This window comes from Xenopus laevis, chromosome 9_10S (genome assembly GCF_017654675.1).
Source record: "Xenopus laevis strain J_2021 chromosome 9_10S, Xenopus_laevis_v10.1, whole genome shotgun sequence".
NCBI classification, from domain to species: Eukaryota; Metazoa; Chordata; class Amphibia; order Anura; family Pipidae; genus Xenopus; species Xenopus laevis.
In genome coordinates this window covers 67,547,882-67,574,551 of record NC_054388.1, presented here as the reverse complement: position 1 = coordinate 67,574,551, position 26,670 = coordinate 67,547,882, and the positions used below count along the sequence as shown (strand labels likewise).

At 39.2% G+C, this 26,670-nt stretch overlaps 1 protein-coding gene across 4 annotated transcripts in view; it reads left to right on the top strand.

Annotated features, from left to right (window-relative positions):
• Positions 1-26,670, top strand: part of ola1.S (Obg-like ATPase 1 S homeolog) — a 103,396-nt gene that overhangs the window by 44,696 nt on the left and 32,030 nt on the right. For all 4 annotated transcript variants that reach the window (XM_018238871.2, XM_041578362.1, XM_018238870.2 and 1 more), the window contains 3 exons: positions 11,093-11,268; positions 18,843-18,923; positions 21,087-21,184. In XM_018238871.2, coding sequence (XP_018094360.1) covers positions 11,093-11,268; positions 18,843-18,923; positions 21,087-21,184 — 355 coding nt within the window. The remainder of the gene's footprint in view (positions 1-11,092; positions 11,269-18,842; positions 18,924-21,086; positions 21,185-26,670) is intronic.

The following is a 26,670-nucleotide window of genomic DNA, read 5'->3' as shown; positions in this document are numbered from 1 at the left end:
TGATTTCACAGGAGGGGAGGCATTATAGCTAAATGAAGTATAAAGCTATGCAATATACCCTGAATCGAAACAACACATATATTTGGTACATTGAAATAGACATAATGAGAAGATTGTCATTTCCCTCTGCAAGAAAGCCTAATAGAGAGTAAACAAGTAAAAAGAACAGCAATATTATAGCAAAATTTATAGCAAAGTGGGTTGATTTCTCGGGTACAAAATAGCCTTGTTACTAAACATAATTTTGAAATATTTGCAGAAAAATGCATTGATGTACAGTTTTTTATGAGCACCATGAGGAAGATAAATGGGGTTAGTATTTTTCTGAATGGTTTGTAATGCTCAGATCAGTTAATTTTTATGACCTAAGTCATCAGCTCACCTCTTGAGTTGGAAAGAATTATCTCACAATTAACTCAGTTTAGGAAGGACATACATTTTTTAGCAATAACTTATATTTTGTTTACTTATCCCTAGTTTCCATGCTGTAGGTTATGGTTAAAAAAAAATAGGGCACATAGTCACATTTCACTTATACATGTATACACACTATTGTGCAACTGCACATATCACTCCACTTTGTTTTTAATTACACCACTTTACTTCTTTTTTTCTAAAATGGGCATTGGTTTAGGCAGTCTCTCTCTCTTAAAAGCCGCTCAGCAGTTGGTGGGGGAGGATTTAGCACATAGTTTGAAACCAAGGCACAGGAGATATTTACACAAAGAATTGTTACTAAACAGAGAGGTAAAATTCCTTTTTTACGATGATTAGAGGTAAATAAGTTAGGGGCCACCATGTGGGGTTTTACCTTGACGTGGTATGGTGGCTTATCAATAATATGATCATAACTTTGTAACAAAAAAACCCTGTTTCAAAATTACATGCACTGGCATATTTACTTGAATCATTTAGACAGGGTTCTAAACGTTTTGAAATTGGCCCAGCTATGCCGCAAAGTTCATGTACCGACAAAGACGCGAAGTTGCGCCGAAAAGACCCGAAGTTGCGCCGAAAAGACCCGAAGTTGCGCCGAAAAGACCCGAAGTTGCGCCGAAAAGACCCGAAGTTGCGCCGAAAAGACCCGAAGTTGCGCCGAAAAGACCCGAAGTTGCGCCGAAAAGACCCGAAGTTGCGCCGAAAAGACCTGAAGTCACGCCGAAAAAACCCAAAGCCACTATAAGACCCAAAGTTGAAGTCCACAACTGCAAAAAGCCCGCAAATTTTTTTTTAACTTTACTTTTCCTTTAAATGCATTATTTTGATGTGAATGATGACTAGCTCAGCTAGTAAGCCAATTTGTGCAACTCTATATTATTAAGTAAAAAATAAATAGTAAAAAAAAAAAAATGCACACTCACACGCACAACTGGTGCACTCTAAACTGTCCTCAAATGCCTGGGTGCCGGTCAACACATTAGTATAGCAGAAAACAAACAAACCGCACTCCAATGACTTTGTGTCTCAAAAGCCAAGTGAAAGTTTATTCTTGCTCAACATTTCTGCGCTCCAACTGAGGCCATCTTCAGGAGGGTGAATGAATGAATATATATATATATATACAAATGTCTTTACACATCCCTACACAGGGCGGAAATTCGAGATACAAGACCACTATACATGTGACATTGAGTACGTGGTGTATATGCTTAAATGTCCCTGTGGGCTTGCCTATATTGGGGAGACCATTCAGCCTATACGTGACAGGATTAGCCAGCACAAATCGACCATTAGAAAGGAAGTACATAAATTACCCGTTCCGGCGCATTTTCATGCAGCACGACATTCAGTAGCAGCCTTGAGGTTTCTTGTGTTGGAGTCTGTTGGGGGGGGGGCAACAGACTCTTGCAACTCCAGAAAAGGGAGAAATTTTGGATACATACATACATGCATGGATACATACATTACAAATGTTACACGCGAAGGGGAATAGAGAGTATGATCGATATGCCTTTATTTGAATTTGATATACTAGTTATATCTTAACTTTAGTTGGTTATAAGTAATTTTTTCTGTTCACAATGTTTAATCTTATTTTCTTTTGATACACTGGGTGTTCACTTGACACCATGGGGTTGTGCTTAATTCACTATAGTTAACTCATCATGTGTATATGGGGGGACTTATGCCTATGACCTTAAATAGGATGTGATGTCATTGTAACCATTCATGCTTGAAAATGAAGCGGGAGCTTCGAAACGTTGCGCATTCTTGTTTGGTAAAAAACATTTTCTTACATTAAGCAAGTTGTCTGGACTTTTTTGTTTGAGATATATAGAGATATTTTTTTTTTTTTTTTTTATAAAAAGATATATAGAGTTTTTAAAAAAAAAAAAAAAAAAACCCTGTTGTTTACAACATAAATCTTTTTATTGGCTTTTAAAAATGTACAACTTTTCCCTTTGTTTTTGAGTGTTTTAAGACTGATCATCAACGACTGCAAATCATTTGTAGTTTCTATATTCAGAATTTCACATCCAAGTGTAATTTGCTTTAATTTCACACAATTTAACCTATACTTCACACAATCTCCATTCAGCCTTAATGGCTGTGTTCTATGCAGAAGAAAAGCAGATAAATCTCCACAATTAGCCCAGTCTGATTACCACTAGTTATGGCTATAGGAGGCACAACTTAAAAGGCCGGGGAGTCTACCATAGCTGTAAAGAAGGAAGGCACAAAGTGTTGTTGGTGCATGTCAGGCCACGTACAGCACTAAACTCCTAACTTTTGTGTTTTTATTTGTGTTGGCAAAGCAGATCTGTCCTCGTGAAGAGACTCCAACATTTCAGCTCCTGTACTCCCTTAAATGTCCTTCCTAGCTGGAGGCAGACAAAGACTGCCTCGCATTTTATCGGCTAGTTTTGCATGCAATATTATAAAACTTAAAGTCCAATCAGCACCTACATTTAAATACCACAAATTACAGCAGCAAAACAATAATTCTGCTGATTAGCCCTTTTCCATTTCTTGTAAGTGAACTGTTTATGCTGTTGAGTACCTTTGAAAAAAAAGCAACAGCCAAAACAGCCTTGATTAGTCAAGGAGTAATTGGATGACTTGATTTCAAGCAAGAGAATGAATTGGTTGATGATAGCCTGCAACTAAGTGTAGTGGTTCTGTTCAGATGAATACATAACATACAGTCATCAGATCTTGACATGGGTAGAACATGTTTCTTGCTTTGCCTTATATCTGAATATTGTGTAGATGAGACCAAGGATGTGAGATATTGTCCGAGTCACGCAACATTAGACTGTAGGCTGTAATAATATCTTCCCAAATTAAGGTCTGAATAGGAAGGAATAATACACAAAAGTCATGAGAAATGCGTCATTAAAATATTTACGTATAAAAAGTTATCTAATGATCTGTTATTATTGTTGTTTAGTAAAGTCACTTGTTTAACATGGCTCAAGAACACAGCCTCGTACCTTTGCATAGTCATGGGGCTCTGTCATGATTTCAGATTTGTCACAATCACATTGTGGTAGATGAGGGTAATCATTATAAAGATTAAGCACAGTTTATACTGAGCTGCATGTTCTGATGGAAACAAAAAGTATCAAAATCTGTATTCTCTGATACTTGTAACTGTGAATTCAATTGTTAAATTAATAAGTAATTGTTTGACACATACAATTATTGTTGCAAATAGTGTATTTGATTTTGTTTTGTCTTCCTTCTGGTGGGTTTTTGGTTTTCTTTGTTTAGTTTTTACGACACACACGCACACGCACACTGCAAAAATTTACAGCACTCCAAGGACGATTTGAACATTTAGCCGAAACATTGGACTAAATAAACCCCCACTTTGTTTGATTTAATTATCTTGTTGCAAATCATCCTTATATATATATATATATACATATATAATATCGTCCGTTCGTGGAGCGCACACCATGAGATATGTAGTAATATAAACAACAAAGTGAATCCAGAAATGACGGCACTCATTTCAACAGTCCAGTAAAGTGAAACCATGAAGGTTTATTGTGATCCAAATATATCTATCTATATATATATATATATATAATGTCATGTATGGATGGCAAACCGCTTCCAAATTACACCCAGTTGCACGGTTTAAAAATTAGTATATGTCCATAGAAAGAAACCAGCAACTACAGGGTATTGTTGAAAAATCAAAAAAGTATATTGAAGAAAAGCATGTACAGCCGTACATGCTTTTCTTCAATACACTTTTTTGATTTTTCAACAATACCCTGTAGTTGCTTGTTTCTTTCTATGGATATATATATCTATATATCTATATATCTATATATTGTTAGCAAATATATGAATGAGATCTATATCACCTGCACGATTTTTCCTATTATAGCAATAAGGTCAGGTATTGGATTTTTATAAATACTTTATTTTTCCCTCTGTCTTAAGGATGTAAGATGTGCTGACACCATTATAATACATAACGTCCCCTTTTGTTTGGATATTTGCATAATATCTTGTTATTTAGTTGCCCCACTATGTCATTTGAAGTGCATAAAGTCAGCACACATATTTCAGTAATATCCGCTTACTCTACTCTTCTGCTTCTACTTGCCAATTTCAAATTATGGCTTCAGCTGCATCCCAAATGTGTGTTAATAGCATGTGCTCCTAATAAGGGCCAGCAACATTTCCTTCTGATGGTGTGAATACTTGTCACTCATCTATGACAAATGCAGCTTCCTCTACTTCTTTGATGGCCCCCTAAAACCATACCCTCAAATCAGGCCGCTGAAATTAGCTGCTGTGTAAATTGTGCATCTGAGAGGTTCATTATCTAATCACCACCAGAACCACAATGTAAAGTAGATTGAGGCAGGGAGAGAGAGGTCTGCCAGATGATTTCAGTCCAACCCTAGTTTCCCTTGGAAACTACTACTGCTTGGGAGTTCTGTGTGCTCGTAGTCGTTTCTGGCAAGGATCTGCCTTGTCCTTCTTGCTGCTGTACTTGATTTTTATATTTTTTCTACAAACATCCCACCCTCCAATAAGCACTAACAGCCAGACAATACGAAGCAATGGGTAAAGATTACACTGTGGCATTACCTCCCTTTACTCCAGGAACTTAGGTTTTAGACTGAGGTGTTTGGTCTAATGCCCAACTGACCCACTGCTTCTTACTGCCCCTTAAATATCTTCACCAATAAATCCTGTTACATGCTGGTTGCATCCTCTAAGTATTCATTACCACATGAACTTTAGGCTGAATAAACATTTTTATACTGTCAATTGTGTTCTAGAACAATAGCAGATTATATTAGAGGTATTTCCCTTTATGGCGCCTGATCTCCGTAATTTACTCGATCATTGTACACAACTTCAGCCATGGTGTTACCCATTCAATTCAATGGGAAAACTTCAAGCTGCTAAATAAAGGCTTAAAAAGCCTAAAATCAATACACAGCAACTGCAATGTGTTGTGTATTTTGTATAGATTGACCTTGGAGTGTAATATGTCCTTGTGTTCATTGAGAAATGCCCTTTAAAACAAGAAGCCTATTAATCAGATCCTGGAGTCCAGACATAAGTAAGAATAAAGTAAATGTAGGATTTAGTTTTATCCCACAATCCTACAAACAAACATAATTTGGCTGGCTTTGTATGAAATAGGCCCTAATGATTTTTATGGAAAATTAAGTTGCAAGGGAATGGAATGATTAAAACACTGTAAAGCTATGAATAATATATAGATACTACAGGAATGAAAACAATAATAAAAAGTTCTACTTTAAATGGTTGCTTATAGCAATTTGCAATTGCAGTTTATAGCATTTCCCTTATACAGAGTAAAGCAAGCAATAAACCGTACTCTAGAGCAGGGTCAACATCAATGGCAGCAGAGAGCAACATAGTACATAGTTACATAGTTAAATTGGGTTGAAAAAAGACAAAGTCCATCAAGTTCAACCCCTCCAAATGAAAACCCAGCATCCATACACACACCTCTCCCTACTTTTAATTAAAATTCTATATACCCATACCTATACTAACTATAGAGTTTAGTATCACAATAGCCTTTGATATTATGTCTGTCCAAAAAATCATCCAAGCCATTCTTAAAGGCATTAACTGAATCAGCCATCACAACATCACCCGGCAGTGCATTCCACAACCTCACTGTCCTGACTGTGAAGAACCCTCTACGTTGCTTCAAATGAAAGTTCTTTTCTTCTAGTCTAAAGGGGTGGCCTCTGGTACGGTGATCCACTTTATGGGTAAAAAGGTCCCCTGCCATTTGTCTATAATGTCCTCTAATGTACTTGTAAAGTGTAATCATGTCCCCTCGCAAGCGCCTTTTTCCAGAGAAAACAACCCCAACCTTGGCAGTCTACCCTCATAATTTAAGTCTTCCGTCCCTCTAACCAATTTAGTTGCACGTCTCTGCAGTCTCTCCAGCTCATTTATATCCCTCTTAAGGACTGGAGTCCAAAACTGAACTGCATACTCCAGATGAGGCCTTACCAGGGACCTATAAAGAGGCATAATTATGTTTTCATCGCTTGAGTTAATGCCCTTTTTTATGCAAGACAGAACTTTATTTGCTTTAGTAGTCACAGAATGACACTGCCCAGAATTAGACAACGTGTTATCTACAAAGACCCCTAGATCCTTTTCATTTAAGGAAACTCCCAACACATTGCCATTTAGTGTATAACTTGCATTTATGTTATTTTTGCCAAAGTGCATAACCTTGCATTTATCAACGTTGAACCTCATTTTCCAGTTTGCTGCCCAGTTTTCCAGTTTAGACAGATCACTTTGCAAAGTGGCAGCATCCTGCATGGAACCTATAGTTCTGCACAATTTAGTATCATCTGCAAAAATAGAAACAGTACTTTCAATGCCCACCTCCAGGTCATTAATAAACAAGTTGAAAAGCAAGGGACCTAGTACAGAGCCCTGCGGTACTCCACTAACAACACTGGTCCAATTAGAAAATGTTCCATTTACCACCACTCTTTGTAGTCTATCTTTTAGCCAGTTCTCTATCCAGGTACAAATACTATGTTCCAGGCCAACATTCCTTAATTTAACCAGTAACCTTTTGTGTGGCACTGTATCAAATGCTTTAGCAAAGTCTAAGTAAATCACATCCACTGCCATCCCAGAATCGAGGTCTCTACTTACATTCTCGTAAAAAGAAATTAAGTTAGTCTGGCAAGATCTATTACGCATAAAACCATGCTGGCACAAACTCATAGTATTATGATTTGCTATGAAGTCCAGTATCTTATCCTTTATTAACCCCCTCGAAAAGCTTTCCTAATACTGACGTCAGACTAACTGGCCTATAGTTTTGAGGCTGAGAACGGGATCCTTTTTTGAATAGAGGCACCACATTAGCAATTCGCCAGTCTCTCGGCACTATGCCAGATCTCAATGAATCCTGAAAAATTAAGTAAAGAGGTTTGGCAATCACAGAGCTAAGCTCGCTAATTACCCTCGGATGAATACCATCTGGCCCTGGACCTTTGTTAATCTTAACATGTTCAAGTCTCTTTTGAATTTCTTCATGTGTGAACCATGCATCATTGCTCATGGGCCACTGGGGGATCACTGCTCTAGAATTATGTCATGCACTTTATGCAGTAGCCAGTAACTGTATAACACAGCTGCATTTACTGGACTTTCTATGTATAAAATATATATAATAATATTATAATAATCTAATACGATTGGTTTGTGTTTGCTATTTTTGCATTTTATTTAACTAAAATTACCTTCTCCTGGGTATAGAACATATGTGAAAATCTGTCTCAGAATAGATAAGGACCAAAGTAAGAATATTAATACAGAGGCTTTTCCAATTTGTCATAGTTAGAAAATGCGTTTTGAAAGTCTCTTCACTGACTGTAGATGTTGAAACTGCTGCTTACATGATGTTCCTATCCTAATTTAGTCTGTTTCCCATACCCAGCTATGCCTGCACTGATTCGGAGAAGTGACAGCCCAATGAACCATTGCATGGAGGCAGAGAGTGGACATTTACTAAATCCTAAATTGGCATATCAATTTGTCCTGGAGGTGCAGCCTATTTCTCTTAAAAAGGATTTCTGTCACATGACTACAGAGAAGGACTGCCGTGCAATTCTTTATAGTGCTACTGAGGTTATTGAATCTGTGTGTGTCAGGTCAATTACTTACAATAGCCATGTCATGGGGTGGGTCACGATTTTAAAGTGACCCAGATCTGCTGTTCAAAGAAAAAGAAACAATTGTATCTTAGTAAATGCAACAGACTTCATTTAAAAAAAAAATGGATACGAGTGAAGTGAAATAATTATCCTAGGTCATGCAGCTGGATGCCTATGGGTCTATACATGTCCTCAAATTGCCTCCAGCCTACTCCTGATCTCTGCTGGAGACATCAACAATTTATTATAAACTAGTAAACATGAAGTACTGTAAATAACTGGCCCACCATATACAAGTGCTTGTCCAATGTTATTCTAATGTAACAGCAGTGTTATGTCCATGGCTTTTTTTGTTTTTATTTGCTCTAGGTCTGAGTTCTGAACTTCCTACCCTTTCTGGGAATCATATTGCAACCAACCACAACGTGTATGGATCCCTCTAAATCTCGTAGACAGTTGTGTGACTTTAAATAGACAGGTCATCGGTACAGTGGACACCACATTTAAGTTTCGATTCACAGTGTCCTATTTTATAAATCTGCATAAAATGGTTTTAAAAGGCATAAAGTGTTGCAAGATAAAGGCCAATTGTAGTCCATATATATTATTAATGCCTAACTCCAGTTTTAAAATGTATTTTGTCTAAAAATAACATACATATGTACAAATAATAATGAGATCACATTTATATTGCCCAGTCAGATTTCTGTTCTGTTGAAGATGAAAAGATAGTTGAATAGGCATGATATACTGTATGCAACTTAGTATACAGGTACCATGTGAATCTGTCCATAGTTGCTAAATATCAAAGAAGGACTGAATATATAATAGGTTTTTTTGCATCAGTAAATGCAATGAAAAATCCTCATACAGATATACAGTTCTTATACAGTTCCCTATATATTGTATTCAGGGCTTATGCAAAGGATATTATATATAAGTAATAATCATACTGCTGGATTTAACTGCTCCTCATGAAAAATTGTTCCCCCAAAAGAACGGCATTTGCTAAATATTTATAGCACAAATGCAGTTTTCAGCTTAAAGATGAATTGCTACAGAGTGGCAGCTCATAGGTGCCTCTTTAATTTGAATGCATTGAGCAGTGCTTAATTGCTGTATAGCATTGCATTTAGTGTAAATTCAACACTGCAGAACATGATTACCAACTGCAATTTAATACAAATGCACTTTTCCCTCTGACAGCTCCAGTCTCATTATCATCATCTTTTATATCGATGGACATTAAGTGCCTTTATACACCTTACTCACATCCAGGTCTGACCTCCCCCCACCCCCAAGAATTTGAGCTGGAGCAGGGCAAACAAGATCTGATGCTGGTGTTGCTGTACGATCTGTACCATTCACTTCTCCGTCACTCAGAATAAGATATTAGAATTCACTGGATTCCTAAATGCCAATACTAGATAAACTCCCCAATAATCTCTCCTACCCATAGACCTCTTGTACTGTACATCTTGAATTATTTTGATCATGTTTGTATGTAGTGGCAACATTTTCTTTCTTGTACTATCAAAACAATTCCACCCTTGCATATCAATATAACCCCTTTATGCAGCCTGTGCTCTTTTGAGTGTTTAGTGGATCCTATGTGACATCTCCAAACTAAAGCAGTATTGCATGAAGAGAGATGTATCTTGAATAAACCCTGTGTATCTTGAATAAACCCTGTGGATAATTTTAAATAAAAATCAAAACATTCTACTGCACTGGGAGATGTCGATTCAAGGCTGAGTTAGTCAAGGGGTTGCTTCTTACTTCTCATGCTTTGTGATAGGACTTTCAGAAAGCATCTAAAGAGTAAAGATTTAGATCTTGACCAGTGAAGGACGATAAAAGCCACCAGCTCGACCCATGCAGACTAAGTAGGCTCAGAATCCAATAATCCTTACATGTCCCAACATGTTGATGGCCAAATTAGGTGTCCTTGCAAATGAGCAAAAGTGTATGTCCAGATTTAGATCTTCTGCAAAATGCAATATGCTTTAAACAAGTGGAGAAAAATATTTTGATTTTAATAATCTGTTTAGGGGCAGATTTATTAAAGGTCAAATTTTTCTGCTCTAGCTTTTTGTCTCAAAAAATCCAAAAAAGTTGCAGGGAAAAAAATGCTAATTTTCTGGGATTTATTATGCGACAAAACTGCAACAAATCTGAATCTAGAAATACTTCATCTAAAACTTTTCAAAGTCATGTAGCAAAATGGCAGATGTCCCTTTTACAAATGGAAGATGTTTCCTGCCTTCATGATCTTTGAGGGTTTCGGGCATTTTGACACTGGTTTTTGTGCGACAATCCGAAAAATTTGTGGTTTTGTAGCGGCAATTCAAAAAAGTTGCACAATTTTGTCGTTGCTTTTTGTGTACTTGCTTTTATTTTGTTCTGATTTTTTTAGTAAAGTAAGGCTATTAGTTGTTGGAAGTTTGGTCGCATATTTCTTTTGAATAAAAAAGAGAACAGTTTTAATAAATACCCCCTCCCAGTGTATTTTTATTCTAAAAATTTAGTATTTTATTAAGGTGTGGTATCTGTTATTTGCAAACCTATTAGCCAAAATGCTCTGAAGAGACCATCTCCTATAGAGTCCATTTTAGGCAAATAATTCAGGACTTAAAATGATTTCTTTGTATGATGGTTAGTAAGATGCATGAATCTATACTGGTGGCAAAACACTCCTATTGGGGTTATTTAATTGTTTAATTGATTTTTAGCAGCCTTATGGTATGGAGATCCAAATTACAAAAAAGATCCCTTATGCAGAAGTATTCTGGATAATAGGTCCTGTATCTGTATAATAGTCTGATCAAACCTATGTAAATAAAATAGGGAATTGTTAAAAGAAGGACATTATTATTTATACCTTTATGACCCATTTTATTTTATGCTCATTTCTCTTAGTTAAACTTTTTCTTTACATTGTGCCATAGGTGCTTTTGAGGATGATGATATAATCCATACTGAAGGAAGCGTCAACCCTGTGCGAGACATTGAGATCATACATGAAGAGCTCCGGCTGAAGGATAAAGAAATGATCATAGCTGTTCTTAATATGCTTGAGAAAGTGGCAGTAAGAGAGGGAGACAAAAAGTTGAAACCAGAATATGTAAGTAATGCCCTGTTACCTCTGCCTTCTTTCCTAATTCCTCTTTATTTGGGGTAGTGTAACATAAGCTATAATATTTTCTAGTTCTTTGGCTGGCCTGCCTTTTTTCTTTATTTTATGTTTGCCTGATGACCATGTTCAGTGTTTCTTTTTTTAACCTCATTCTTTTGGCTTCATATTACAATTTTTAAAAAACATTTTTGAACCAGTGGTTCTTCAGCTGTTGCCGGACTACAGTTCCGGTTTGTTGGGCAACTAAGAGCATAGTTCAGCAGAAGCTGGAGGGCTATTGTTTGCAGACCGTTCTGTTGCAGTTTCCTTCAGTCTCTTTATTTCAGAGTCTGGCTTGTTGCCATTTGTTGTTGCAGTTGTTCTTTTTTTCTCCTATTTCTCTTTTTCCTCCTTTTCCAGTTTCCATATTTCCACAATTTGCTTACCCTCTGGCACCTGCACTTCAGTATGCCCCTCTGTTTGTCTCTGGCCTTTTGTATACCTCTCTGTAGTTGCTCATTCCCCTCTGTACATTACTTGGGGTCCTCTTTCATTTTTTTAACCTCCAGATTCTTTGTAGTTTCCCCCAATACCTACCAGGAGCTTTTGTTCCTATCTGTGCCTTTGTTTGTTCCTACATAATTTCTTTTTATTTATAACAAGCTAAAATGCACAAGACGTTCAATATTCTTTTTGTGTTTTAACGTGATCACTGGTCAAAGGCCATTGTACTTAAAATCATTAGAGAGGAGATGCTTTCTGTGCTTCCAACCTTGGGTCACTGTGATGAGCTAATGAAAGAGCTTCTACAAGTCCTCACTCAATGTAATGTTCAGATCGCCTTTTTAAGGTTACCTTATTGATGCCTCATATTATTCAGTGTCAGATAGGTGAACATTTATGGCAAGTAACACATTTAATAGGCTGTAAAGTGTTTTATTACAGAATGTTTTTTTTTTCTTCTGGTTTCCATGAGCTAGCACTTGGTCAAATGTGTAAGTTTCCCACCCTTAATGTCCTGGGAACCTAATTAATATGTAAATAAAAGTGTTTTGTTGCCAAGTGAGGCTGCATTAACAAGAAAAAATCAAGAAAGACAATGTACACGAAATTGGAAGATGACTGTAATCAGATATTTTCACACTTTAATCTTTTTGTTTTACTCGCTAAAATTAATAGTACTCTAATTCATATATATTCATTAATAGTACTCTACATCAAATTTCTGTCACAAATCTTCATTCAATCTTCACTTTTACATGTTTTAGCCAACAACATTACAAGGCCAAAGAACTTAGCAACATTAGAATGATGACATATCTTTAAAGGGGCATTATACCCCCTGGTTCAGTGTGAGCTTCGTGAATAGGGCTTGAGCTGGTTTTAATCACAGAGCATGTTTCATATTTCTTGAGGGAAACAAGGAAATCAAATCTACTCCATGTTTGGTCCTTGTGAGGCAGATAATTATTTTACCAGTGAACAGATAATCCCCCTGCATAATGGGCTCCTGTTAACAAAACAATCACACCAAAGGTGAAAGATAGAGGGTAGTATGATGGTAATCTAATCATATACCTCTCAAAGACCAAACATGGAGTTGATCGATTTCCCTGTTTGGCCTATGAAGCTCAAGGAATAACAAAATACATAGATTTTTTTGTGATTAAAACCATGGCAGATAGCATGTTTAGCACATTTAACTCGTGTTGAACAAGGAAACATACTGTCCCTTCATCAATAAGCCTCAATATATCGCTATATATATCAATAATATAAATATAGTTTGTGAAGTTCATCTGCTCATCAACACTGGAGGCTGCTGCTAAATAAATGCAAGACACCTGTGCTGGAGATAGCTAAAGGAGCGATTTCTACAAAGCAGACTTAAAACTTTATCTCTTTTCCTTCTGTGTAATGACTGTAGGGGCCTAGTCATTTGCAGGTGCTTTCTAAATTAACTGTAACAGAAATAGCTTTGCCTTTTTAATCCTTAATGTTGAAGAAGTAGATTATAAACCTCCCTTAAAGGGTTACAATACCTGTGCACTGGACAAGGTAATATATTTTGGCACATTTTGTGTTGTTAATGCCTGATGCCACTCCAAGTGCTGCTAGACCTAACCCACACTGCAAACTTGTATCTGTTGTGGTTGTATATGGGTCAGTTGGTTCAATCTGTTCATTGCAGTTACAGACCTGGTGGTAACAGATACAAAGATCTTTCATTTCTGTATAGTACATATTCCCAGTTCCAAGAATATTTAGGAAGTGTGTTCACTGAATAACTTACTCTTTCTGAATTAAAGCAAATTAGTATTTGCCCCATCCAACCATTCCCCTGTCCAATTCTTTTCTTGGCCAATGGCATATCTAAAGAGAATCCAATCTAATGTAACTGCCAATTCAGTCACAAAAGGCAGAATCAGCACTCAACATTTGTCTGTATATGGGTATCTTTACATCCATTTACTCTGCCCGACAGGGTCTATAATGTGAAGGAAGTAGAATAGCCCAAAGAAGTAAAGTGATACTGACACTAAAAATTTTACTTCAAAATATTAATCTACATGAAACGTTACCCATAGGTCATGTTGATTGTTTTTCGCTGAGAGCTCTGCTTTTGTAAGTAATTATTACTTAAATGTTCCTAACCTGACTGTCCCTTCTTAACTAGTCAGTTAGAGTTTCTAATGCTAACAGACTACTGCTGCACAGATATGGCAGCACCCTCGTAGAGAAAAAAGGGGGTAAGAAAGGTAATGTAAATGCATCAGGCAGATACTTATATGGCAAAATTATAAATAGCATTCATGTGAAGAATCTAATTTCCTTTAAACAGTAAGGGGCACATTTACTAAGGGTCAAAGTGAAATTGAAGGGAATTTTCGAATTCAAAAATTTCGAAGTAATTTTTGGGTACTTCGACCATCGAATAGGCCAAATTCGACTTCGAAGTGAAAATGCTTTGACTATTCGACCATTCGAAAATCGAAGTACTGTCTCTTTAAAAAACTTCAGCTTCAACACTTCGCCACCTTAAACCTGCCAAATTGCTATGTTAGCCTATAGGGACCTCCTAGAACCTATAGCCAGTATTTGGCTACGTTTTGAAAAGTCGAAGGATTTTTTTGTAAAATCGTACGATCGTACGATTAAATAGTTTGAATCGTTCGATTCGATGCACGATCGAAGTACGATCTTAAAAATCCTTTGACTTCGAATGTCGGACTAGCTTATTAGATGGTCGAATTTCTAAGTTTTTTTCACTTCGAAATTCGACCCTTGATAAATCTGCCCCTAAATATATGTAAGAATATCTACAATATATTAGGGATGCACCGAATCCATGATTGGGTTCGGGATTCCACCGGGATTTGGTCTTTTTCAGCAGGATTTGACCAAATCCAAGTGCCTGGCCAATCCGGATCCTTGAAATCATGTGACTTTTTGTCCACGAACAAGGAAGTAGAAAAAAAATTTGCACCCAGAACGTGGCATATGAAAATTCAGGTCCAGATTTGCAAATTAGCATCTGGATTTGGTTCAGTATTTTCACAATGGATTCTTTTATGCTGACGTCAAGAATGTAGATTTATAGCATGAAGGACCAGCACCCTGTAGATAAAACAAACTTGTGGACTTTTTTATTTCACACATATACATATATACATGCACACACACACTCTGTCTGTTTCATACATTTACTGGAGTGTTATTTTCTGACTGTGGAGAGTTTATTCTTAAAGAATATAATTTCTGTTAATGATCTGTTTATGCAGTCTGTTTTGTCCGCAGATAAGACAGTTTTTTCAAATCGCCTTTCTGCCAGACTAAAATATACACCTTCAAACACATTTGCCCTTGTTTAGGGATAACTCCTACTCAGCCCAACATCCCAATGCTTAACCCTGCCAGAGCTTTAGCCTTAAAAACTTAGAGAGTAAATTTTACAGAAAATTCATTAACAACTTCAAAAACTGGTCCAGTACTTGCATTTGTAAATAAGGAATTTGGCATTAGCTATAAATAACAGGTATTTAACTTGATACAAATGTAAATTTGTCATTTGCATGAGCTGGGCAAATTCAATTTTTCACATGTGAGATTTTGTTGCATGTCTGTACATAAGCTTAATTTTGGCCACTCATCGCAGTTACCTGCTGAAGCTATTAAGGAGGGCTCTCTCCCCATAGATTAATCCCCTCCAACATTAGGATTTGTTCCCCCCCCCTCACACTGACAACCAGAGCAGGCATTCAGAATTTGCAGGTGGCCAGTGTGACGCACATAATTGCCTACAATTTTAGGCAATGAATAAAAATGGTCTACATTACTAGTCAAAGGTTGTATATGCAGTGCCAAGGGAGATCTATGGGAAGCCTTTTAGGGTTTAAAGAACATTTAATAGCAAGGCTGCACAGAGCTTTCTTAATCATAATGCATTTGTAATACAGCACTTTGATCATCTCCTCGTTGGAAACCATGTTACATTAGCCACTTTTAAAACATTTTTTTTTTTTTGTGAGTCAAAATTTGCAACAGAGGGAGTAAAAATGATTATACATTTAGACCAAGCACAGCGAATTTCATTAAAAAGTTTCAGCAATCCCCCTTACTTGTTGAAAGCAGTGGGGAGTTGCTCCCCTGAGGTGTAGCAAAATAGCTATGCTAGTGTAATTTTTTTTTTTTTGTCTTTTTTTTTTCTGTTTGTATTGCATACAAAAAAATTGGGACGCCTATGAGCGTGAGTATTATTTACTGTTTAGAATTGCTTTGTTTTTATTGTAAATTTAATAAGCCACGCAATATCATGTTTGAATGAGTCCAATTAAATTATTTTTGTCCGAGGCGTTCAGCCCTTGTTTGTTAACAGCACCCTTAAATGTTTCCTATATTTTGTCAGCACCTAAACTCTTAAAATGCACTTTCAGTTCGGAGACGCTGGCTTGACCCCTCCGAGCAGGCGCCTTTTTAACACCTGCTTGTACAGAGGACCTAACCACATGCAGCTTGGAGATGTGCGACTGGAAAACTGATCAGCAAAGGCTTGAAGGCATCACTTTGTGTCACTAGCTGTTTGCTGTTTCCATTTCACAGACGATTAATCTTTTTGTGAAGAAAGGCCAGAGAAACAAAGCACATCGGGCTCTTCCTGCAGCGACTCCTCCTGAATGCACACTAGCTTGATCACTAAAAGGCCTTTACATTTCCAGCAGAGAAAGATGTTCTGAGGCTGAATGCAGCTGGTTAGGGGTCAGCAGTGCAAACCTCTTGCCATTGTGTAACGGAGGCTTTGGACTCACTTTTTTGTGAATTGGGAGGAACAGGGGATGGCGAAATTAGATTTTGGCCCAAAAAATAACCCCCTTCCAAAAAATTAAGAAAGCCACAGCAAGCCTTATTCTGCATACGTTCCTATTTCAGTAACACACTATTGTCTTCCCCTGTGTTGCCCCTAACAATGCAAATATGTTGATTGTTGCTTAAAATAATCTATTCTATTCCTTGCTGTACCTAATTATATTGGAAAATATTAACATATATTCTAAAATGTTGTTGGGACACTCTATAAGCAGAATGTATTTCATCTTTGTTTGACTTCTTTGCCTTTATGAAAAGGGAAAAAAATTACCATTTTTTTACACAAGTTCATTGAGTTGCTAAGGAAATGCAGAAGGACTTCAAGTCTCAGAATACATCACTTCAATAATGAACAAATGGAAGGTGTTGAATGACTCTGCCAGCCTAAGGAGATTTTGGAAAATAGTTTCTACAAGCCAGAGGCAGACTGTTATGGTTATCTGAGGGAACATATAGCAGTTTAGATAGCGTTTGTTTTTGTTTTTTTTAACAGAAGCTGAACTGAATATGACAAAGGAGGGTATTTTTCCTCTCTTTTGCTTCAATGTTGAAAAATAAACCCAAAATCAAGAGCCATATTTATCCTCTTATTTGTGTAAAATATCATGTTCCATTGCTGCCATGCTGTTAGCAAGTGTTGCCATACTGAAAACTCTGCCAAGGTATCGCAAAACGTTTCCACAGGCTCCAATATAGCAGTTCCGCCTGTTTCTGTAAAACGCTAATTTAGCTTTACTGAGCAATAACATTCACAGTTAGACATCTCTCAGGCACTAAGTCTGGGATGGCTAGATCATTATACCGTTTTACCCTCTTATGAATTATTTATTTGCAGAATCCATTATTGGTCAGTAGTGTCCTTTTAAACTTAGTTTTTATGAGGAATTTGGCAACGTATAAAGTGCACCCGAGACACGACTTCTGCATTTATTATATTGCTTGTCTATAGACACCAGTGCAGCTCTCTTCCCTAGTTCTCATAGGTGTACTGGAGATATGAACATTGGCTGCTCGAGGTCATACCGACAGACTTAAATTTGCAGAAAATTAGTATTACTGAATATTTATGAAGCAATAAAGTAACTATACACCCTACTTTTATATATTTTAATCTTAAAGCAAGCCTTTCCAAAAAATAAAGAGAATATGTACCATATTCATAAGCAGGGTACACATTCCATATATTTTCTGTTATCTGTATATTTAAAGGGTTGCTATACCTTTACCTCTTACACTTGCCTATTTGTTCTTTGCACAGGTGAGTACCTCAATGCTGCAATAACATTATATCTCATACAGTATATCGCTTAGGGATGCACCGAATCCAGGATTCGGCCTTTTTCAGCAGGATTCGGCCGAATCCTTCAGCCCGGCTGAACCGAATCCTAATTTGAATATGCAAATTAGGGGCAGGGAGGGAAACTGTGTGACTTTTTGTCTGAGAACAAGGAATGCTAATATGCAAATTAGGGTTTGGTATTTAGCCGTATCTTTTGCGAAGGATTTGGGGGATTTGGTGCATCCCTTATATCTTTGTATAGCAAGAGAGATAGTGGCTTGTTAGGTGAGGCTTAACTGGCCATACAAGGAGAGATCTTCTGGTTTGGCAAGGTCGTCAAATGAGCGGATCTCTCCCTGATATGCCCACCTTGATTTGGGAGATATTTGGCTGATTCAATTGTGATCCCTGGGGCCCAATGATCAGATAACATCACATGAAATTCAGGTGGTTTGATTGAGGGCTGCATCAACGATGCGGTCCTCAGTCCGACAGGATTTTTAAACCTGCCCGATCAACATCTGGACGATTTTGGGTCAGATATCGATCGGGGAAGTCTGGTCGGAGGGCCCCATACACTACCAAATAAGCAGCCAACTGAGTCTGTCAGCAGCTTATATTGGCCCATGTATGGTCATCTTAAAATTGCAGATGAGCCAGTAATCCTTTCATATATAGTTGAGAAGGTACTGCAAAGGAAAATATATGTATGAGGTTATTAATATTTTTATTAGACATTACTATCAGCAAAATAAACATTGACGTTACAGAGGCCCTCAGTGACGGGGTGGGGTGTATTGTGTGTATTGAATCAATGATTCACCATATAATATTCCCTGTGCATTAGTGAAATCTTTCTTTTGCCTCCTGCTGACTTTGTTGTTTTTCCCATATCCTGTACTTTAATGATGGTGTTTCTCTCCCTGTTAATTCTCTGTAGGACATAATGTGCAAAGTCAGAAACTGGGTAATAGATGAAAAGAAACATGTGCGATATTACCACGAATGGAACAACAAGGAGGTAGTATAAACTGAATCATTTGATTGTTACATCTGATCATTAGTTTTGAAGTTTCCCATGCTAAATGATGACAGAGAGATCATTCTGGTAGAGAGGATGCTAAGGGCTGAGCATGTTTTTTTATATGCCATAGGGTCTCCTGATAGAATCTTGTGGTACTTAACACTTCATTATTTGCTGTTCTGCACATCAATATACACACTTCCTTTGTTTGGAAACTTTAAATACCCAACAGGGAACCTGGCTGCAGTGTGTTTCCCAAATACCTGGTCGATCCCTTTAGTGCAGGGCCCCCCAACTTTTTTTTACCAGTGAGCCATATTCAAATGTAAAAAAAGTTGGAGCGCAACATAAGCATGCAAAATTGCCAATTATGGGCTGTGATTGACCATTGGTAGCCTCTGTGTGGACTGGCAGACTACAGGATGTTTTTTTCTGGCAGAACACATGGTTTTTATTCAACTAAAACTTGCTTTCAAGCCAAGAATTCAAAAAGAAGCACCGGTTTTAAAGCCAGTGGGAGCAACATCCAAGGGGTCTGAGAGCAACATGTTGCTCACGAGTCAGTGGTCGGGTTTCACTGCTTTAGTGGGTCTTATAAATAGCAACAGGCATTATTATTATGTACATCTTTTTAATTACTTTTCCAAATTTTTAATTGCCTTTCATATGAATATGTGTAACTGTGACCAGGGCCGGTCCTGAGTTACCTGGGGCGGCAAAAAGCTGCCTCTGGTAACTTTAAGAGCCGATTTTTTCCGTTTTTTAAAAGAGAAATTTAGCTCTGCTAGTGTAGGGAGCACAATAGCATTCACTGAACTAACGATTCACCCCCCCCCCCTCGGCACGAGAAGTTATAAGCGCGGAGCATGAGGGGGGGGGCAGCACCCCTGAAACACCTGTGACTTTGACTACTAAATAGTGCTCTTTTAAGAGATAATCGTTCATGCGCCGGTCATTTGTTAACATAAGCATCCTTTTAAAGTGGTTGTTCATCTTTAAATTAACTTTTAGCATGATGTAGAGAGTGATATTCTGAGACCATTTGCAATTGGTTTTCATTTTTCATTATTTGTATTTTATGATTTATTTAGCTTTTTATTCAGCAGCTCTACGATTTGCAATTGCAGCAGTGTGGTTGCTCGGGTCCAAATTACCGTAGTAACCATGCATTCATTTGAATAAGAGACTGGAATATGAATAAGAGAGACCTGAATAAAAAGATGAGTAATAAAAAGTAGCAATAACAATACATTTGTAGCCTTACAGAGCATATGTTTTTAGATGGGGGTCAGTGACGACCCCATTTGAAAACTGGAAAGAGAAGAAAAAGGCATATAATTCAAAAACTACTACAAATAAATAATGGAGACCAATTGAAAAGTTTCTTACAATTGATCATTCTATAACATACTAAAAGTTAACTTAAACGTGAATCACCCCTTTAAAGGAGGCTTGTCACAATAATAATATTAACATAATGTGAGTCAAATGGGTAGCAAATGTATAACTCTGTAAAATAATTCAAAAAGCAGTTCAGGGAAGAACGAGGCCCAAACATGCCTTTAACACAATTATAACCCACCCAAACAGGTGTCTGGTATCTCAGTAGAAACAATAATGTTGCATGATAATCGGTAATAGGAAGATACTTATTTGTACATTCTGCTTGCATGAATTTTAATGTCCAGTGCAGCCTGTCCCTCCAGGTGTTGTTGAACTACAATGTCCAACATTTACTGACTGCTGAGTCAGTGTATATTATTGCTCAGTGCCTCCTGGTATTTCTGTCGCCCCTTGGCACTTGTAAGCTATTTAATGCTATTTAATGTTTGGCCACTGAGGTTTGAAAGTGATTAGCTTGCTTCACAGAGAAAGGCTTCAAAGGGATGCCATTCACTTGCATTGTGTATGAATGCAGAAGATTTAGTGCTGTTCCAGGACATAATAATAATCATTCCCTGCTTGCATTGCTATAACACGACTTAAAGGTGAGCTACGCTTTTAAAGTGATACAGTATTCACTTCTTGTGGACTACAGTATGCCAAGAGTAATGGGGGCCAATTATGCATTTGATATACTTAAATATGAATTAGTACAGTTTTATTTGCTTGTTGACTTACTTTCATTATTGCTCTTCTTTTTCTTGCTCTCCCTTTTAGGTTGATGTGTTAAATAAATACTTATTCCTGACATCCAAGCCAATGATATATTTAATTAATCTATCAGAAAATGATTACATCCGCAATGAAAACACATGGTGAGTTTTCATTTTCTGTTTTATGAGATGGATGTGTTATAAGTTTGTGTGTTGCAAATGGACAGCTGGCTATGTATACCACGATGGATACTGAAACCTCAGTCCTTTGGCTTGTGCATGATTTGGTCAAAACATCCCATGGGCCATAAGTATTAGAGCAGGGACACAGAACCTGTAACCTAAATGAAAAAAAAAACACAAATTCAAGTGCATTGACACATGATGTGATTTGGGGAAGACTGCAACATTGCTAGGCACTATCACCTGACACGGGCAATTCACATAGTAGGGTAGCCAATGGGGGCAGTTTGTGGTTGGGCTTAGAGTCCTGCAGCGGGTCGGGTACCCGCGGGTACCCGCGGGTTACCCGCAAAAACCTGCGGTACCTGGCGGGTTGTGCTGAGAAGTTCCAGGTGCGGGTATACCCGCGGGGCGGTGATTCTGAGGGTGTGCAGGTCCTGGGTCGGGCCGCGGATCTTCTCATTAACGATATTTGCACCTTTTTCTGGTCACGCCGTGTCCCGATGACGTCACTTCCGGTTTACAATGAATGTACTTCCTGTTTTACTTCTTTTTTCCTTATCATATCGACTTCTGATGATGTCACTTCCGGTTTCTAATGACAGCACTTCCTGATTCTTGATGGTCAGCGGGTCGCGGGTCCGGGTTGCGGATAAGGTACTTGCGGGTCGGGTCGGGTAGCGGGTCCAAGCGGGTAAGAATGCGGGTTGCGGGTCCGGGTTGCGGGTTGCGGGTACGGGTCGGGTACGGGTCCCAAAAAATGGACCCGCGCAGGACTCTTGGGCTACTTAAAACAATGCTCCTTCAAAAACCTGAGATTGCCTAAGCTGCGGCAAGGTATAATAAAAGCCTTCCTCTGTTTTTTCTTCATTGCACTTGAGTGATGCATACTGGCTGAACTGTGGAAGTATAGAGCATGCTGGATCAAAATTTAAGTAAGCAAATTCAGAATGCTCATTCCATTTTTGGGTTTCAGACTTTTCAATATTTTCATCAGTCTGATATTGAGCAAATTCATTTTATATATTGGTATTGCTGTTTCTGCTGCTACTTGTTCACAAATACTGTACAATAGGACAAAGGCTGATATGTTTTAACTTACACAAGCCATTTAGACGTTTAGCTGATACCTGCCCTTCTAGGCATATATACTGTACAAATAAGGAGACATGTAACGTATACTGTCAGGAAATGCCTACCCCATAGGGGTAAGTTGCAAACACTAACAGGAGTATAAAAGGAGTAGCAGTGAACATTGCTAAAGTGCATTGACCTACAAATTCCACGAAATGAGTGTCACTATGGGATTGGTACAAGGGGCTTCACTTTCATTTTAAAGATATTATCGCCCAAATATGCAGATAAATAGCATTGCAGATTGGCTGAAGACCATTTTTGGCTTCATGAGGAATGGGTGAGTATATTCAGGAAATAAAGGTTATTGAGATTTAAAAGGAGGATGTTATAATAAGCTGGCCCCCTGTGCCTTTTTTTACCATATAGTGATAGGGCCGGTGGCTCAATGCTATATGATTTTTATAGTCGGTGGCCTAATGTTGACTTGTTTCTAGAGTCGGTGACTCAGTGATGGTTGCTAGTGTCAGTCGTACACAGCTTTAGGGTTGCAGGGCTCAGTGACACAGTGCTTGCTGGATGCAAGGGTCAGTTGCTTAATGCTGTCTAATGCTAGTGTAGCGCTATAGTAAACTGCATTGTATTTAGCAGTTATAGCTACTTTCCTTTGTGGGCTGATACCACAGATGGGCTCTCTTTTTCAGGGGCAAGCCCTCGCAATGCGGTGGAGGCAGGGTGTAGTGTAACTGCAACTAGGTGCAATAGCACAATGATGGGCGCCAGTAGTTCTTTAACGGTTGAACACAGAACTGTATTTATTAAATAATAGCACATAGATCATTCAGCATATTGATCCACAATGGAGCATAGAATAACACAGCAGCATAAAGGAAGCATATATGCACAGCACGTATAGGCTGAATCCCCACAGGCTAGGGAATATACAGCAGAGAGTAATTTGGCAGCGTGTGAGGAGTATTGCCCAGTTTTCAGGATATCTTCCAGTGGCAGACTAGGGGAACTCCTATCATCCCTAATCTCAACACTTTAGTCCTTACTCCGGGTCAGTAATACCCTGGGATCTTAATACCTCTAATCTCCTTGGCGGAACCTTGAGCTGCTCAACTAAATAACCTCTCTATCACTCCTAGAGTGATCTATAATTGAGTATACTGTAGCTGTCTAATTACTAGGGCCAAAGCGCCTAGGGTCGACACTACCCATTCCCTTCCAGCCTGCTTGGTTGGGCTAAAGCAATGGATCCAGACCTCGTGGTTCCTAAAACATTTATACTCTGGCACAGTGCCATCTGGTGTACACTGTGTGACCTACAGGGGTTACATAAGCACAAGGTCCCCATAAGGACCTTTTAGGCGTCCATATAACTAGGAATGTGCCTGTCTGTAATGTGTAAGGGTGTCTAAGATTTTCACATCCTTACACTAGGATCAATGGCTTTAATGCCTTGTGGTTGCTAGGACCAGTGACTCAGTGCTATCTATTTGTGAGGGTCAGTTGATGAATGCTATCTTGTTGCTAGGGGTAGATTTGTATTATTTAATTTGTATTTCTTGTCTTTTTATTAAAGGACCAGTAACATCAAAAAAAATTTTTAAAAAATTCGTTAGTATACAACGAAAAAAACACACCAAGACGAATTAAACTTTAAATAGCAAAGCCTTTATTAAGAAATAACTTACTGAAATTCCACTTCCGCTCCTCTTCAGAAACGGCGACACGGCGACCATCCATTCTACGGCGTTTGATTTCTCCTCCCTTGCTGTTTCTCCTCCATGACAGCTGTTCTCTGACCCGATCTCCTTCTCTTCTTCATCCTCCGTCCTCCCAGGTGTCCAACAGCAGCAGTAGAAAGGCGATGTGGGTAGCCTCCCAAATGTCTCTACAAAAGGTGCAGTAGGGTAGAGGAGTGCAGACACGAGCGTGCAGCCTGCGGGGGAGCCGAGCTGAACCGGTACTTATACATCCGCTGAGTCCTGCGCCATGGAAACGCTGTGTATCTAGAGCCCAGCAGCAGCGGTATGGGGGTCGCCTTCCTAGGATCTCCATGGACGTGCAGCTTGTGGGGAAGCCGAGGCAGAACCCCTGCCTATACTTCCTGCGCTGCCAACTCCGGCCGGGCAAAAGGGCCAATGCAACTTTAGGAGTCCGACCACAGCTCCTATCTCCGCTTACCGACACCTCCGTTCACGCCCACGGCCGCTTTGAAATTAAATGAGCGGCGGCTTCATTATTTGTGACCTCTTCCCCTGACCCGTGTTTGTCCATTTGTGTGTCACGACCCCGTTTTGTTTCATTTGTGAGGGTCAGTTGATGAATGCTATCTTGTTGCTAGGGGTAGATTTGTATTATTAATTTGTATTTCTTGTCTTTTTATTAAAGGACCAGTAACATCACAAAAATTTTTTAAAAAATTCGTTAGTATACAACGAAAAAAACACACCAAGACGAATTAAACTTTAAATAGCAAAGCCTTTATTAAGAAATAACTTACTGAAATTCCACTTCCGCTCCTCTTCAGAAACGGCGACACGGCGACCATCCATTCTACGGCGTTTGATTTCTCCTCCCTTGCTGTTTCTCCTCCATGACAGCTGTTCTCTGACCCGATCTCCTTCTCTTCTTCATCCTCCGTCCTCCCAGGTGTCCAACAGCAGCAGTAGAAAGGCGATGTGGGTAGCCTCCCAAATGTCTCTACAAAAGGTGCAGTAGGGTAGAGGAGTGCAGACACGAGCGTGCAGCCTGCGGGGGAGCCGAGCTGAACCGGTACTTATACATCCGCTGAGTCCTGCGCCATGGAAACGCTGTGTATCTAGAGCCCAGCAGCAGCGGTATGGGGGTCGCCTTCCTAGGATCTCCATGGACGTGCAGCTTGCGGGGAAGCCGAGGCAGAACCCCTGCCTATACTTCCTGCGCTGCCAACTCCGGCCGGGCAAAAGGGCCAATGCAACTTTAGGAGTCCGACCACAGCTCCTATCTCCGCTTACCGACACCTCCGTTCACGCCCACGGCCGTTTTGTTTCACTGATCGCTCTGCCATTCATCTCGCCCATCGGATCCCATTCATGGACAGCTGCTGCCCGTTTAACAATCGTGCGAATTGTTTATTGATCATTAAAGGTTATTGTAAGTGGGGACTGTTTAACCCGACCCCCTGCACATAAACCACTCGCTGGGGTCGGCTGGGCTCATTTATTCCTTACAGATCCGCAACCCGAATGAATGGCAGAGCGATCAGTGAAACAAAACGGGGTCGTGACACACAAATGGACAAACACGGGTCAGGGGAAGAGGTCACAAATAATGAAGCCGCCGCTCATTTAATTTCAAAGCGGCCGTGGGCGTGAACGGAGGTGTCGGTAAGCGGAGATAGGAGCTGTGGTCGGACTCCTAAAGTTGCATTGGCCCTTTTGCCCGGCCGGAGTTGGCAGCGCAGGAAGTATAGGCAGGGGTTCTGCCTCGGCTTCCCCACAAGCTGCACGTCCATGGAGATCCTAGGAAGGCGACCCCCATACCGCTGCTGCTGGGCTCTAGATACACAGCGTTTCCATGGCGCAGGACTCAGCGGATGTATAAGTACCGGTTCAGCTCGGCTCCCCCGCAGGCTGCACGCTCGTGTCTGCACTCCTCTACCCTACTGCACCTTTTGTAGAGACATTTGGGAGGCTACCCACATCGCCTTCCTACTGCTGCTGTTGGACACCTGGGAGGACGGAGGATGAAGAAGAGAAGGAGATCGGGTCAGAGAACAGCTGTCATGGAGGAGAAACAGCAAGGGAGGAGAAATCAAACGCCGTAGAATGGATGGTCGCCGTGTCGCCGTTTCTGAAGAGGAGCGGAAGTGGAATTTCAGTAAGTTATTTCTTAATAAAGGCTTTGCTATTTAAAGTTTAATTCGTCTTGGTGTGTTTTTTTCGTTGTATACTAACGAATTTTTTAAAAAAAATTTTTGATGTTACTGGTCCTTTAAGTTTCTCTACTGTTCATTTATGACATTGAAACAGTGCTTGATATATGCCCAGCTTTACTCATCCCAGGGATAGTTTATTGGTCATATCAGGCCTGCCACAGGGGATCTCACAATCTAAGGTCCCTATTATTGGAAGCACAACACAAGAGGTCAAATTAATCAGATGCCAGTTAACCTGCCTGTATTTTATTGGAGAGCAGTAGGAAACTGGAATACTTGGACGACAAACGGACACAGGGAGGACAGCTTATTTGATGATGCAAGTCAGCAGCGCTAAATCAGCGTTTCTATATGTTAGCCATTGCCAAACACTTGGATTCTCCATAAATACAAATCAACTTGCAGTATTTTCATCTCCCTACCCATAACTTGTTAGATGCACATGGTTCCAATTCTCCATTTA